The following is a 15,118-nucleotide window of genomic DNA, read 5'->3' as shown; positions in this document are numbered from 1 at the left end:
ATGTGATGCCACCAAGATGTCAGAACACGAGCTCTGAGCCGAGCTGTAGCATTACGTTTGTCAGAATCTTAGGAAAGTTGGGTCACAGTGACTGTGACAACAGGACAAACCCCTTCATACTGCACAAGGTTTATTAAGAACACTGAAGTAATGGAGAATCTGGAGAATGATATTTACAAGGTATATGGGTCTGTGGTCCCGGCTGCTTTTTAGGGGTCACCCTGGTCCCCACAGTAACTTGCGAGTCCAGAAAATGGAGAAGATGAGGAGCATACTGACCACCAGCATGGTCATCATCATGTAGGAGAACATCCGGAACTGGGGGTTGCGCAGGCACTGCCAGGAGGAGTCGTCGGAGGGAATGGTGGCCGGGGGTGTCTGGACCTGAGTTTGTTGGGTGCCGTACAGGGACCCCGTGTCCTGCCCCACATTGAGTGTATAGACGGAGGGGGGTCGGTGGAAGAAGTTGAGTCTCCGGGGGTCTCTGGTGGGCAGTCCGTGCTTCTCTGGCTCCAGCTTGAGTTGGCTGAGGATGGCGGTGTTGGTGGGGAGGTCGGTGATGAGCTGGTCCAGGAGTAGCATGGTGGTATGGCGGCACAGCGGGCAGTGCAGGCGGTTCCTGATCTGGGTGGTGAAGCTCAGGCGCGCCAGGCACTCCATGCAGAAGGTGTGGTGGCAGCTCAGGAGCTTAGGGGTGCGGAACGTGTTGTTATACGGATTCCAGCACACGGGACACTCGTATTCCGGGTCGACTTTGGAAGCGTCGGCCATGATAATCATCTATGGAGAGTTATAGAGTCTGCGGTGCCTGGAGGGGAAGAGCAAACAAATGAGAAGAGACGTCACCCACGCTCTCCGCACAACCCCAAATATTACCATGAACTTTGCCCTCGGCGGGGGCTCGCCCGTGTATCTCTGTGTCCACAGAACTTTGTCCCCATCGCCCTGCGGTCACTCGCTGCGTCCATCTGCTCAGGAAATGCACGGACGCAATGTAAACAGCGACACGTTCTAGAGATAGTGAGCGACTATACTGTGCAGGGCAGCACCCCACAACTACGAGGGGAACCCCAGGGACGTCATACAGATCAGTGGCACCCGCTACCACCAGGGGGGCAGAACTGCTCCACCATTCATGGAGGGACACGATGCAGACAACATCCTGCTATTAGGGGAACAGGAAAGCAACAAGGTGGCACCAGGGTGGGGGTGGGGTAGACAATGGGACAACTATGAGGCGGCACAATGAGACAACTATGTGGTGGCACCATATGGGGGAAGAATAAGACAAGTATGAGCTGGCACCATGTGGGGGACAGTGAGACAACCATGTGGTGACACCATGTGGGGGACAGTGAGACAACTATGAGGTGGCACCATATGGGGGAAGAATAAGACAAGTATGAACTGGCACCATGTGGGGGACAGTGAGACAACCATGTGGTGACACCATGTGGGGGACAGTGAGACAACTATGAGGTGGCACCATATGGGGGAAGAATAAGACAAGTATGAGCTGGCACCATGTGGGGGACAGTGAGACAACCATGTGGTGACACCATGTGGGGGACAGTGAGACAACCATGTGGCGGCACTTGGGGGACAATGAGACAACCATGTGGCGGCACTTGGGGGACAATGAGACAACCATGTGGCACCATGTGGGGGACAATGAGACAACTATGTGGTGGCACTTGGGGGACAATGAGTTTGGTTTTGGGGGAAGGGGACAATGGCGCACACAGCACAGTTCTCACCCCCATCCCGCTCCGCCCTGTGATTCCGGATCTGAGCCCCGGGGCAGTAGGATCTCTCCCAGTCCTGGGGAGAAGGTAAACATTGTGCCGGGGACTTCCGGGTGCACACAATCCTCTATTCTACTCCCCGAGTCACCGCAGGATTGTGCCGGATGGAGGATGCTGCGCAGCATATGGCACCGCCTGCTAATAACTGCTGGGGATGGATGAGGGTCCCGCACTAGAGACCCCCAGAGACAACTGCAGACCAACAACTGAAAAACACTAAACTTCTCTCATGTGTGGATGGGCTGATAACAGAGAGCAATAGACACGATACAGAAACAGTTCTCCTGTCCTGCACATGGGGCGAACAGACCAGCAATAACCCCCATCATCTCTATTACACAATTCTCATTCTCTACATTACATGACCCCCATCATCCACAATACACAACCCCCATCATCCCCATGCACTTACCAGGCAGCGCGGGAGTCATACCTGCAGGCTCCCACCTGGGGGCCACATGATGCACCTGAGACCTGTAATATTGTAGAGAGAGGGGGGGACACCGAGGCAGGCAAAGGGTTAAATAGAGAGTCACCGAGGCCACGAGACACACAGACAAGAGGAGAGAGAGCGTCTGACACCGCACAGGTGAGGGAGGAGAGGACACAACAGGAGGAGGGGACACACACCCAGGTGCACAGGGGACCTGATCCTGTCATATCTAATCCTGTGATACTCACTGCCGGGTATCTAATCCTGTCATACGCACTGCCCTGTATCTAATCCTGATACTAACTGGCAGGTATATAATCCTGTGATACTGTCATATATCTAATCCTGTGATACTGACTGCTGAGCTGTGTATCTAATCCTATCCTGTGTGATACTGTCTACATAGCGGGATATCTAATCCTATCCTGTGTGATACTGTCTGCTGAGCTGTGTATCTAATCCTATCCTGTGTGATACTGACTGCTGAGCTGTGTATCTAATCCTATCCTGTGTGATACTGTCTGCTGAGCTGTGTATCTAATCCTATCCTGTGTGATACTGACTGCTGAGCTGTGTATCTAATCCTATCCTGTGTGATACTGTCTGCTGAGCTGTGTATCTAATCCCATTATATGTGATACTGGCTGCTGAGCTGTGTATCTAATCCCATCATGTGTAATACTGTCTGCTGCTGAGCTGTGTATCTAATCCTTTCGTGTGATACTGACTGCTGAGCTGTGTATCTAATCCTATCCTGTGTGATACTGACTGCTGAGCTGTGTATCTAATCCCATCATGTGTGATACTGTCTGCTGCGCTGTGTATCTAATCCTATCCTGTGTGATACTGCCTGCTGAGCTATGTAGCTAATCCTATCCTGTGTGATACTGCCTGCTGAGCTGTGTATCTAATCCTATCCTGTGTGTGATACTGTCTGCTGAGCTGTGTATATAATCCTATCCTGTGTGATACTGCCTGCTGAGCTGTGTATCTAATCCTATCCTGTGTGATACGGTCTGCTGAGCTGTGTATCTAATCCTATCCTGTGTGATACTGACTGCTGAGCTGTGTATCTAATCCTATCCTGTGTGATACTGTCTGCTGAGCTGTGTATCTAATCCTATCCTGTGTGATACTGACCGCTAAGCTGTGTATCTAATCCTATCCTGTGTGATACTTCCTGCTGAGCTGTGTATCTAATCCTATCCTGTTTGATACTGTCTGCTGAGCTGTGTATCTAATCCTCTCCTGTGTGATACAGTCTGCTGAGCTGTGTATCTAATCCTATCCTGTGTGATACTGACTGCTGAGCTGTGTATCTAATCCTATCCTGTGTGATACTGACTGCTGAGCTGTGTATCTAATCCTATCCTGTGTGATACTGACTGCTGAGCTGTGTATCTAATCCTATCCTGTGTGATACTGACTGCTGAGATGTGTATCTAATCCTATCCTGTGTGATACTTTCTGCTGAGCTGTGTATCTAATCCTACCCTGTGTGATACTGCCTGCTGAGCTGTGTATCTAATCCTATCCTGTGTGATACTGTCTGCTGAGCTGTGTATCTAATCCTATCCTGTGTGATACTGACCGCTAAGCTGTGTATCTAATCCTATCCTGTGTGATACTGCCTGCTGAGCTGTGTATATAATCCTATCCTGTGTGATACTGACTGCTGAGCTGTGTATCTAATCCTATCCTGTGTGATACTGACTGCTGAGATGTGTATCTAATCCTATCCTGTGTGATACTTTCTGCTGAGCTGTGTATCTAATCCTACCCTGTGTGATACTGCCTGCTGAGCTGTGTATCTAATCCTATCCTGTGTGATACTGTCTGCAGGGCCATGTATCTAATCCTATCCTGTGTGATACTGACTGCTGAGCTGTGTATCTAATCCTATCCTGTGTGATACTGCCTGCTGAGCTGTGTATCTAATCCTATCCTGTGTGATACTGGCTGCTGAGCTTTGTATCTAATCCTATCCTGTGTGATACTGTCTGCTGAGCTGTGTATCTAAACCCATCCTGTGTGATACTGTCTGCTGAGCTGTGTATCTAATCCTATCCTGTGTGATACTGTCTGCAGGGCCATGTATCTAATCCTATCCTGTGTGATACTGCCTGCTGAGCTGTGTATCTAATCCTATCCTGTGTGATACTGACTGCTGAGCTGTGTATCTAATCCTATCCTGTGTGATACTGACTGCTGAGATGTGTATCTAATCCTATCCTGTGTGATACTTTCTGCTGAGCTGTGTATCTAATCATACACTGTGTGATACTGTCTGCTGAGCTGTGTATCTAATCCTCTCCTGTGTGATACAGTCATGTGGATACATTAGCACTCATCCAGGTGACACAGTGAGGAGACCTGGAGAACACGTCGCTCCTCTGCCTCCACCTGCTGGTCTGCACTGCACTGCAGCCATAAACCAAGAACAGGGTCAGAGTCTGATATCTAACACTAATCATAGCAGGGGCGTAACTACAGTGGTAGCAGCCACTATGGGGCCCGCAGTGTCAGGGGGCCCCATCATGCGACCTGACACTGAAGAATGGAGGATTTTTATATGCTGTACGTCTGTATATGGCTCTATATGTCTGTGTATATGTGACATGTATATGGTGTATGGGGTATATATACTGTATGTTTATGTATAGAATTGTGTGTATATGAGTGTAATATGTGACGTCTGCTATTGGGACCTGCCTCTCCAAGTGACACCCCTGAAGCATAGAGATGTCTCTGGAGGCGAGATGTACAGTAGTGACAACTGACACAGCAACTCAGAGGGGGGACAGGACAGGGACACGCCGACACTTGGGGGGACAGGACAGGGACACGCCGACACTTGGGGGGACAGGACAGGGACACGCCGACACTTGGGGGGACAGGACAGGGACACGCTGACACTTGGGGGGACAGGACAGGGACACGCTGACACTTGGGGGGACAGGACAGGGACACGCTGACACTTGGGGGACAGGACAGGGACACGCCGACACTTGGGGGACAGGACAGGGACACGCCGACACCTGGGGGACAGGACAGGGACACGCCGACACCTGGGGGACAGGACAGGGACATGCCGACACCTGGGGGACAGGACAGGGACATGCCGACACCTGGGGGACAGGACAGGGACACGCCGACACCTGGGGGGGACAGGACAGGGACACGCTGACACTTGGGGGGGGACAGGACAGGGACACGCTGACACTTGGGGGGGGACAGGACAGGGACACGCTGACACTTGGGGGGACAGGACAGGGACACGCCGACACCTGGGGGACAGGACAGGGAAACGCCGACACCTGGCGGGGACAGGACAGGGACACGCTGACACTTGGGGGGGGACAGGACAGGGACACGCTGACACTTGGGGGGGGACAGGACAGGGACACGCTGACACTTGGGGGGGGACAGGACAGGGACACGCTGACACTTGGGGGGGGGGGACAGGACAGGGACACGCTGACACTTGGGGGGGGGACAGGACAGGGACACGCTGACACTTGGGGGACAGGACAGGGACACGCTGACACTTGGGGGACAGGACAGGGACACGCTGACACTTGGGGGGACAGGACAGGGACACGCTGACACTTGGGGGGACAGGACAGGGACACGCTGACACTTGGGGGGACAGGACAGGGACACGCTGACACTTGGGGGGACAGGACAGGGACACGCTGACACTTGGGGGACAGGACAGGGACACGCTGACACTTGGGGGACAGGACAGGGACACGCTGACACTTGGGGGGGACAGGACAGGGACACGCTGACACTTGGGGGACAGGACAAGGACACGCTGACACTTGGGGGACAGGACAGGGACACGCTGACACTTGGGGGGACAGGACAGGGACACGCTGACACTTGGGGGGGGGACAGGACAGGGACACGCTGACACTTGGGGGGGGGACAGGACAGGGACACGCTGACACTTGGGGGGGGACAGGACAGGGACACGCTGACACTTGGGGGGGGGACAGGACAGGGACACGCTGACACTTGGGGGGGGGACAGGACAGGGACACGCTGACACCTGGGGGGGGGCAGGACAGGGACACGCTGACACTTGGGGAGACAGGACAGGGACACGCCGACACTTGGGGGGACAGGACAGGGACACGCCGACACTTGGGGGGATAGGACGGGGACACGCTGACACTTGGGGGGATAGGACGGGGACATGCTGACACCCGAATTTTTCAGTTTTGCGCCTATTTCCCTGAATTGCCCCGGGTTTTTGGCGCACGCAATCAGATTGTGGCACATCGGCGCCGGCATGCACGCAACGGAAATCGTGGGGCGTGGCCGAACGAAAACCCGGCGGAGTCGGAGAAACCGCCGCATTTTTTAAAAAAAAGTGTCGCTGGACTCGCGCTTACCTTCACTCGGTCTGACTTGGTGTAGATCAGTGCATTCCGATGAACTTCAGCGCAGCAGCGACACCTGGTGGACGTCGGAGGAACTGCCTTAGTGACTCGCCGGAAGACCCGAATCCACCGCAGAGAACGCGCTGCTGGATCGCGACAGGACCGGGTAAGTAAATCTGCCCCAATGTCCACATTCTTCCAAAATCAGCAGCACTCCTATGCATGGGTCATGTTTTGCACTGAGCTGCAGTACCAGACACAGCCCATGGATAAGGGGTGGCAGTGTCGCTGGAAGGAAGAGGACATATTTTCCCAATACAGGAAAACTTATTCACTAACACAGATCCAGTTTCCAATGAAAGTGTAATCATTTCGTACTGTTTGGTTCTGGTTTATGACTTCCGGACCACTGGGCTGATAACTAATACTCACCTCCTTGTTCGGAGCAGTCTGGCAGGTGAGGCCCCTCCATACCCCTGCGGCTGGGGCTGGTACATGCACCCCCTGCGACATCCAGGTGACATTTGCATGGGGCCGTTTCAATGTAAATGACATCTCCTGGAGGCAGCGGAGCCGGTAGATAATGAGATCTTTTGCGGCAGTGAATACGATGTGCGGTGTCATTGTCCCCGAGTAACGTGATCCTGTGTCGCTGTATGAAGACACGCCAACACAGTGAGTAAATATTGTTACTAGGCACGGTGTGAACACAGACCTGACAAGCCTGTAATTGAGGTATCCAAAGCCTCCGGGGCTGCTCCACCACCAGTGAGGAGGACATGGAGGACCACCACTGAGAACCTTCATCAGGAGCTGAGGACCACCTGTGAGTAGCTTCTTCAGAACCTGAGGAGGACATGAAGGACCACCTGTGAGTAGCTTCTTCAGAACCTGAGGAGGACTTGAAGGACCACCTATGAGAACCTTCAGCTCTGGTCTTCAATGTTACAGACACTTGGTTGTGTAAAGACTTGTCCTATTAACCCTCTCTTCTGAAGGTGACTGTAGAGAAGCTCCAGGGGCGATGGACATGGAGCAGGAGTATTCGGTGCCCGAGTGCCCAATTTGCTTTGCAACTTATGACAATGTCTTTAAGACCCCCCTGCTCCTGCCGTGCTCCCACACCTTCTGCATGGAGTGTCTGTCTAAGCTTTGTGTCTTCCAGAAGGAGCTGGAAACGTTCTGCTGCCCTATGTGCCGGGCTGTGGTCACCATCCCACCAGGGGGCATCCCTCAGCTACCCCCCAATATGAACATTGTCTCCTGCTTCCCACCATGGATGGGTGAGCTCCAGAAGGTTTGGATGGAAGGGTCAAAGCTCTGCTGGAAGAAGGGCTATGGCCACAACTATGTCACAAGCACGCCAAACACCTTATCCCACTTCCCCCCAGGGCAGGAGGACAACATGGTCATCACTGTCTACCTCCTAAGCCCAACCCAACCACACATCTCACAGGGCAGAGATCTGGTCATGGTTCCACGACAACCTCATTATCATCGGTGCAACTTAATGCTGCGCAACTACGGCTGCATCTTGTGGGTCTTCATCTGCTGCGTCATCTTGTTGTTCTTCATGGTGTTTTTCCCAACATACCTGAGACTTTGACTTGGTGCGGACCTGAGATGGCCAAACAACCTTCTTCTGAGAACCCAAGATGTCAGAGTCCCATCATCTACCTATTAGAGACATTCTCCAAAGAACCAGCATTGACCCATCATCCATGACATCTGCTATCACCCTACACATCACGTGGGTTGTAGTAGTCTGCAATGTCTTACTTGTACTGATACTGTATGGCTAATGATGTACAATGTAACGTTATCAATCACAAGACCTCTAAGTGTGTGGCAAATTCACAGAAAAATCCAAATAAAGTGTTGCCTATTGGCTGGTGACGAACTCAAAGTCTAACTTCATTCCACCGCCGCCTGAGGGATCCTCTCATCTCAGGTACAATGATGCTCTCTTCTAGACATAGCGCCACCCTTTAGCCATTGGTTATAACTGGTACTGCAGCTCGGTTTTATTAGCCGGTGTTGCAAGACCACACATGACCTGTAGAAAGACTTGGCGCCATAGTTTGCTTTCCTTATCTAGGACTATCCCTTTAAAACGTCAGCCCCATTGTGGTCAATGTGAACGATTGCCGACCTCTGGGTGATTTACAGCAGATCTGCAGGTGCAGAATACACAAATCCAGGACCTGAACATCTCCTGGGCAGCGATAAGCCTGTAATAAGTAACCGTCCGTCCTGTCTCTCCAGTCAGGGAATGTGTCTGACCAGTGTTTGATGGTTTCCTCCGCCGTCTCCGCATTGTTCCCTTCCCCAATTGTTTGTGTTGCTATGTGATGAGGGAAGGACGTGCGACCCAAGAATCAGCCTTGGCTCATGTCTGGATGAAACCCGAGGCCGATTGTTGGTTACCAAGCGAGGGAAGGCAGCTACGTACATATTGAGATAGCTGCTGAGCAATATCCAGGCTTCACGTGAGAAAGAAGACCCACAGGATGGGGACAATGTAGCAGCTGCGATGGAGAAGACTCTCTGCCCAAGACAGGTGAGATTCCAGAAATCAGAAACCTTACTAAATGCTAGTAGACCATGACAGGAGATGACTGTGTGTCTCCACAGGGGAAAGATCCAACCTAGACAGTCATATCCTGGACCATCCAAAGTCAGAGACCTCGATATGTCATGGCCACAGCCGCTCCACCACCAGAAGATCCTGAGGACCATCTCCCCAACCTCCTGGAGTGTCCCATCTGCTACGTCTCCTACGACAACATCTTCAAGACGCCGCTACTTCTTCCGTGTTCTCACACCTTCTGCATGGAGTGTCTCTCCAGACTTTGCCTCTTCCTTAAGAAGTCCCAAGAATTCCCCTGCCCTCTGTGCCGATGCCTGGCTCAGATCCCACCGGAAGGGGTGCCGAAGATACAACCCAACCTCAATGTCGTGGCCCAGCTTCCACAGGATATGCAGGTTCTTCAAGACGTCTGGGTGGACGGATACAAACTGTGTTGGATGAAGAAGAACGACTCATCGGAAGGTAAAGGATCTCTGGTGACGTTACATCTGTTGTCCAACAGGGGGGAGAACCGGCCCAGTCCGGAGGGGCTCGTCTCCATTGAACAGACTGGTTGCCGGGCCTTCTGCCGCAGCGTGTGGGGCATCGGGGTCACCATCTTCACTCTGGGCATCTGCCTCTTCACCGTTCTGTTCTTGGCAATATTCCTGAACAAACGTTGATGTCTAGAGGTCACATCTGCTCCAATATCTCGGGGGTAAAGCCCAGGAGCGGTACCGGTTCTTTATACAAGTCCAGTGCACTGTAAGCTCATCCTTGCTCACATTGGTCGGGGTCCTGAGCTGTGACCCCCCCATAGAACCAGAGTCTGTGGAGCTGCGAGACACTCACCAAACACAGGAAGGTGGAGACCCCCAGATCAGACCGGAATCTATTGGGGGACCCCCTATATTGTGATATCGCTCCCCAGTTTTGTATTGTAAGTATATTTTTTACATTTTGCTAATAAACTATGTAATGATGTGTATGTGCAGCTGCCTAGTAACCTCTGTCACAGGACTGACCCAGAGGGCACACAGACATCATGGGGGTGCTATAGTCAATGGAAAACCATTTACCTGAACAGACACAACAGAAGTCAGAGGGGAGGGGGGTGTAGAGCAGCTCAATGCAGAAAGCAAAGAGCACAGCAGTGTGAGGACACAGCCCCAGTGCACTTGGAGAAGCTACAATGCTGGGATATAAATCCATATATACAGTCCTGCTGCTACTAACAACATGCACAGAGGTATTATGACACATCTCTCCAAGGACAATACATTACACTGCCTGCAGAGAGCACAGAGCACAGCAGTGTGAGGTATGATTACACATCTCTCCAAGGACAATACATTACACTGCCTGCAGAGAGCACAGAGCACAGCAGTGTGAGGTATGATTACACATCTCTCCAAGGACAATACATTACACTGCCTGCAGAGAGCACAGAGCACAGCAGTGTGAGGTATGATTACACATCTCTCCAGGGACAATACATAACACTGGCTGCAGAGAGCACAGAGCACAGCAGTGTGAGGTATGATTACACATCTCTCCAGGGACCGTACATAACACTGACTGCAGAGAGCACAGAGCACAGCAGTGTGAGGTATGATTACACATCTCTCCAGGGACAATACATAACACTGGCTGCAGAGAGCACAGAGCACAGCAGTGTGAGGTCTGATTACACATCTCTCCAGGGACAATACATAACACTGGCTGCAGAGAGCACAGAGCACAGCAGTGTGAGGTCTGATTACATATCTCTCCAGGGACAATACATAACACTGGCTGCAGAGAGCACAGAGCACAGCAGTGTGAGGTCTGATTACACATCTCTCCAGGGACAATACATAACACTGGCTGCAGAGGGCACAGAGCACAGCAGTGTGAGGTCTGATTACACATCTCTCCAGGGACAATACATAACACTGGCTGCAGAGAGCACAGGGCACAGCATTGTGAGGTCTGATTACACATCTCTCCAGGGAAAGTACATAACATTGGCTGCACAGAGCACAGAGCACAACAGTGTGAGGTCTCATTACACATCTCTCCAGGGGCAATATATAACACTGGCTGCAGAGAGCACAGAGCACAGCAGTGTGAGGTAGGATTACACATCTCTCCAGGGACAATACATAACACTGGCTGCAGAGAGCACAGAGCACAGCAGTGTGAGGTATGATTACAGTCTTTATTGTCCCACTGACTGACTGTCACTTGCTGCCAATTTTTCGTAGGTAAATCTGAAACAAATCCTCCATCGAAATCTACACATCAGGTTTCCCAACTAGGATTTGGACTGCCATGAGCTAATCCATACGGAACACAGGGAGAATTTTTGGTGTAAAACCTAATGAGATTCTGACCACTAGGGTCCCTGGAAATCCCAGAATAGGGATAATTTCATGCTGGGACCAGTCACCTCCATAATAACAGTGGGCCTGGCACCTCCATACTGAGAACATATGCTGGACCCCCATAAGCCCCCAGTACAGAGATATGTATAGGATCCAGTCTGATAAGGGACAATGACTAATGACATCATCAGATGTGACAGGTGACATCCGCATGTTTGTGTTACTAGGTGTGCGCCCGTGGAGTGAATAGCGGGTAATTAGGGCAAGACGAGGCTTGTACGAGCCGGAGCGGGGCATTCACACACACAATGGAAGGGGAAGAAGCCAAACACACAGCGGGCAGGCTGCACCTTCATGCAAAGCTCATGCAAATCATGAACTGATCCATTGTAGCAAAACACTGCTGTGCACAGGAGTTCTGTATGACTGGTGGTGAAGGGTTAAGTGCCGGACTAATGGAATTTATCCTAAAGACCTAAACAGAAGCGTCAGGGTGAACCGATACAGGTGCAGAACCACTGCGAGAAGGCTGTGACACTCAATACTATGCAGCGTTGGGTTTTAAAGAGCTTCTGCAGAAGCTGAGGCATATATTATAATGGTACTCTGCTAATGGACTTCATAATACAGTCTCAGCTGCTGCAGAACCTCATCACCCCTAACACAGCTGGTGCATAACTTCATAATACACACCTCAGCTGCTGCAGAACCTCATAATACAAATTTATACTTCACATATAATGAATCTCACTTACCGCTTCTTTCTTGTGGTTTATTCATGAGCCGAAAAAAACTAGAGCTAAACACAAAAGCAGAAGCATTAAAATCAAACAAGTGATTATCTCCCCCCCCCTTCCTGTTCCTTTGCAAATGAGTAGATATCATCTTACATGGAGACAATGCAGCTATCAATACTTTATTGTAATGACAAAATATGAAAATTATGCAGCTATGGCAGAAATAGACACCTAGTCTGTCGCCCTCTGCTGGATAAGAGGTATATTACACAATCAGTCCCGTTCTACTGATGTGCATTAAAGGACATCTACCACCAGGATGAAGGACTGTAAACCCAACACACTGACATACTGGTGTGTGCTCCCTCTGGCAGGATATGCTCTTCTTTTAGCTTCGTATGTCCTGTTTTTTTTTTTTAGAAAAAAAGGCTTTAAAAAATTATTCAAATAAGCCTTAGGGGCTCCAGGCTTCATAGATGATTTGCATAATTTTTAAAGCCCTTTTTCTTAAAAACAAGGGCATAAGAAGCTAAAAGAAGAGTAGCTACTGCCACTGCCAGAGGGGGCACACACCAGTATGTCATGTGCTTTACAATCCTGGTGGTAGATGTCTTTAAGTTATGTATGTTGTAAAGTCCATCATAGCAAGGTGGATCTGATACCGCAGGCACACAGTACCAGCAATGAGTTCCCCTTTCGCAGCTTCTGGGGGTGGGTTGTGGACAATGTCAGTCCCCTGTCTCCTGTGGCAGTTGCTGGGGGTGGATTATGGGCATTGTTAGTCTCCCGTCCCATCTGGCAGCTGCTGGGGGTGGGTTGCGGTCAGTGCCAGTCTCCTGCCTCTTCAGGCAGCTTCTGGTGGTGGGTTAAGGACTATATCAGCCTCCTCTCCCCTCTGGCAGCAGGGAAGGGTCAGCTCCCAGCATACACATTGAAGGTGTTGTATAAACAAATAGTTTTGATAGCTTGGTGCTGGCTATATTAGTGGCTCCCCCTGAGGATAGGCCATCAAAAATGTACCCATAAAATCTGTTTAAATGGATGCCACCTCCGCACCTACTAGTGGCATCTGCCCATAAGTATCCATGAGATCCATACTATTCCTACAGAAAAAAAAATAAACCCATGCCATATACCCAGAGAGGGGCCCCCATAAGTACAATAGCTCCAAGTTTATGGGGAATGGGATGGTAGGAAGATGCAAAGACCCTTAGATCCCCTGCAGGAGTCGTCTACAACACAAAGCTACAGCTGATACCTAATGCTAGGAATATTAGTAATAAGGGGAGTGGGAGGTCGCCTGGGGTCACAGCTGAGTGACCTATCCAGGAGAATCCTCCACCACTATCCACCATTGCAACATTCAAGTTATACCCACAGGTTTCATGTCAGATTGATGGGGGTCCCCTACAGGGACTGACAATGGGGGACCCCCACCTACCAGACAGCAGAGATCATAGAAATAATGAGGACCTAGAACATTGTTACAGGTAGGATGTCCTACATATCATTGTAACACAGCATGAAACACTACATAGCACAGGGGCAATTTGTTACATTGTATCAGTGCAGTACACGTCTCATAAATGGTGTCAAACTGAATCAACAGACGTGCTACATAGGGAAAGGCTTCCATTCACTGACAGCAAGCAAAGAACTAAAAGCCCTGGATGTCTGATGGACACAGTCACGCTCCAGCCAAGCTCCGCCCATCGCGATATATCACATTGTGGTATGTACTTATAACGTAGATTCTCTGGGGTCGTCCAGATGTAAAGTTTTACAGGATTAAATATAACAAAGACCACAAATAATCTAGTTTATTCTGCAATCTGTACAGCATGTTACAGATGACACCATCCTTTCCACACACAGTAACATCTACATGTAATCATACCCCATAATCAGACAGAGGGCAGCCCTTCCTGGCACTACATACCTCTTATAGAGGGGTTCCCAGCACTGGCTCCTGAGAGCTGGAGGCATCCCCGCTACTGCCCTAATGTAGGGCGGGGGTAAACCCCTGGCAGATGCCACCAGTGATACCACAATTCCCAGATACTCAGCCCCTGGGTTACGAACAAGATAGGTTCCATAGGTTTGTTCTTAAGTTGAATTTGTATGTAAATCGAAACTGTATATTTTATAATTGTAGTTCCAGACAAAAAATTTTTTGCCATGGTGACAATTGGAGTTTCAAATTTTTGCTGTAATTGGGCCAAGGATTATCAATAAAGCTTCATTACAGACACCTTACAGCTGATCATTGCAGTCTGGGGCTATAGTAAAGCTTCCAGAGAGCTTCACCAGAGGTCACAGTGGGCAGAGGGGTCCGTCTGTAACTAGGGGTCGTCTGTAAGTCGGGTGTCCTTAAGTAGGGGACCGCCTGCAATATAAAATTCTACAAATTTCTAATAGACTTTGTATCGACACCACTCCATTTTCAAGATCTCCGCTTGCCGAATGTGAAAACAAACCCTCTTTCTATCCTGCTGCATACATCGGTACATGGTTTGTTAAAGTGTTTCTAAGATTTCTCGTGCAGCTGTACAAGCAGCAGTGGTTCAGGGCCGGTTTCCATTCCCTGACAGTAAGCAGAGATCTTTAAAAAAATAAATAAAAAGCAGCAGAAAGGTCTCAAAAGGTCTTAGTATACCTCCAAAAGCAAATAATGCAGCCAATTCCATCATTCTTTACTTCTACCAAACGATAATGAAATTTACCATTTTCACATCTTTTACAGTATCTAAAAATAGTCTTGAAAGCTGCCGATGGGATCCTGGGGAGATCAGCGGCTGCCTGGAATTCTGGCGCTGCTCA

The 15,118-nt window shown here is 50.2% G+C and overlaps 3 protein-coding genes across 7 annotated transcripts; 2 read left to right on the top strand and 1 right to left on the bottom strand.

Annotated features, from left to right (window-relative positions):
• Positions 1–113: 113 nt before the first annotated feature.
• LOC140077812 (E3 ubiquitin-protein ligase RNF183-like) lies at positions 114–15,110 on the bottom strand. Of its 5 annotated transcripts, XM_072125324.1 has the most exons (4): positions 15,022–15,110; positions 12,317–12,360; positions 2,218–2,279; positions 114–808 (listed from the first exon to the last, which is right to left on the bottom strand). In XM_072125324.1, the coding sequence occupies exon 4, from the start codon at positions 778–780 to the stop codon at positions 217–219; it is 564 nt and encodes a 187-aa protein (XP_071981425.1). In that variant the 5' UTR covers positions 781–808; positions 2,218–2,279; positions 12,317–12,360; positions 15,022–15,110; the 3' UTR covers positions 114–216. The 5 variants fall into 5 exon arrangements, with proteins under 5 accessions (XP_071981425.1, XP_071981426.1, XP_071981429.1 ...); XM_072125325.1 differs by lacking the exon at positions 2,218–2,279; XM_072125328.1 differs by lacking the exons at positions 2,218–2,279; positions 12,317–12,360; positions 15,022–15,110 and adding an exon at positions 7,059–7,374.
• Positions 7,237–8,532, top strand: LOC140077810 (RING finger protein 223-like). The gene has a single exon (XM_072125322.1). The coding sequence runs from the start codon at positions 7,651–7,653 to the stop codon at positions 8,230–8,232; it is 582 nt and encodes a 193-aa protein (XP_071981423.1). The 5' UTR covers positions 7,237–7,650; the 3' UTR covers positions 8,233–8,532.
• On the top strand, positions 8,648–10,167 carry LOC140077813 (RING finger protein 223-like). Its single transcript, XM_072125329.1, has 2 exons — positions 8,648–9,186; positions 9,261–10,167. The coding sequence occupies exon 2, from the start codon at positions 9,324–9,326 to the stop codon at positions 9,876–9,878; it is 555 nt and encodes a 184-aa protein (XP_071981430.1). The 5' UTR covers positions 8,648–9,186; positions 9,261–9,323; the 3' UTR covers positions 9,879–10,167.
• Positions 15,111–15,118: the final 8 nt, after the last annotated feature.

The sequence above is a fragment of the Engystomops pustulosus genome, chromosome 9 (assembly GCF_040894005.1).
Source record: "Engystomops pustulosus chromosome 9, aEngPut4.maternal, whole genome shotgun sequence".
NCBI lineage: Eukaryota > Metazoa > Chordata > Amphibia > Anura > Leptodactylidae > Engystomops > Engystomops pustulosus.
This window is presented reverse-complemented; position numbering and strand designations above follow the sequence as displayed.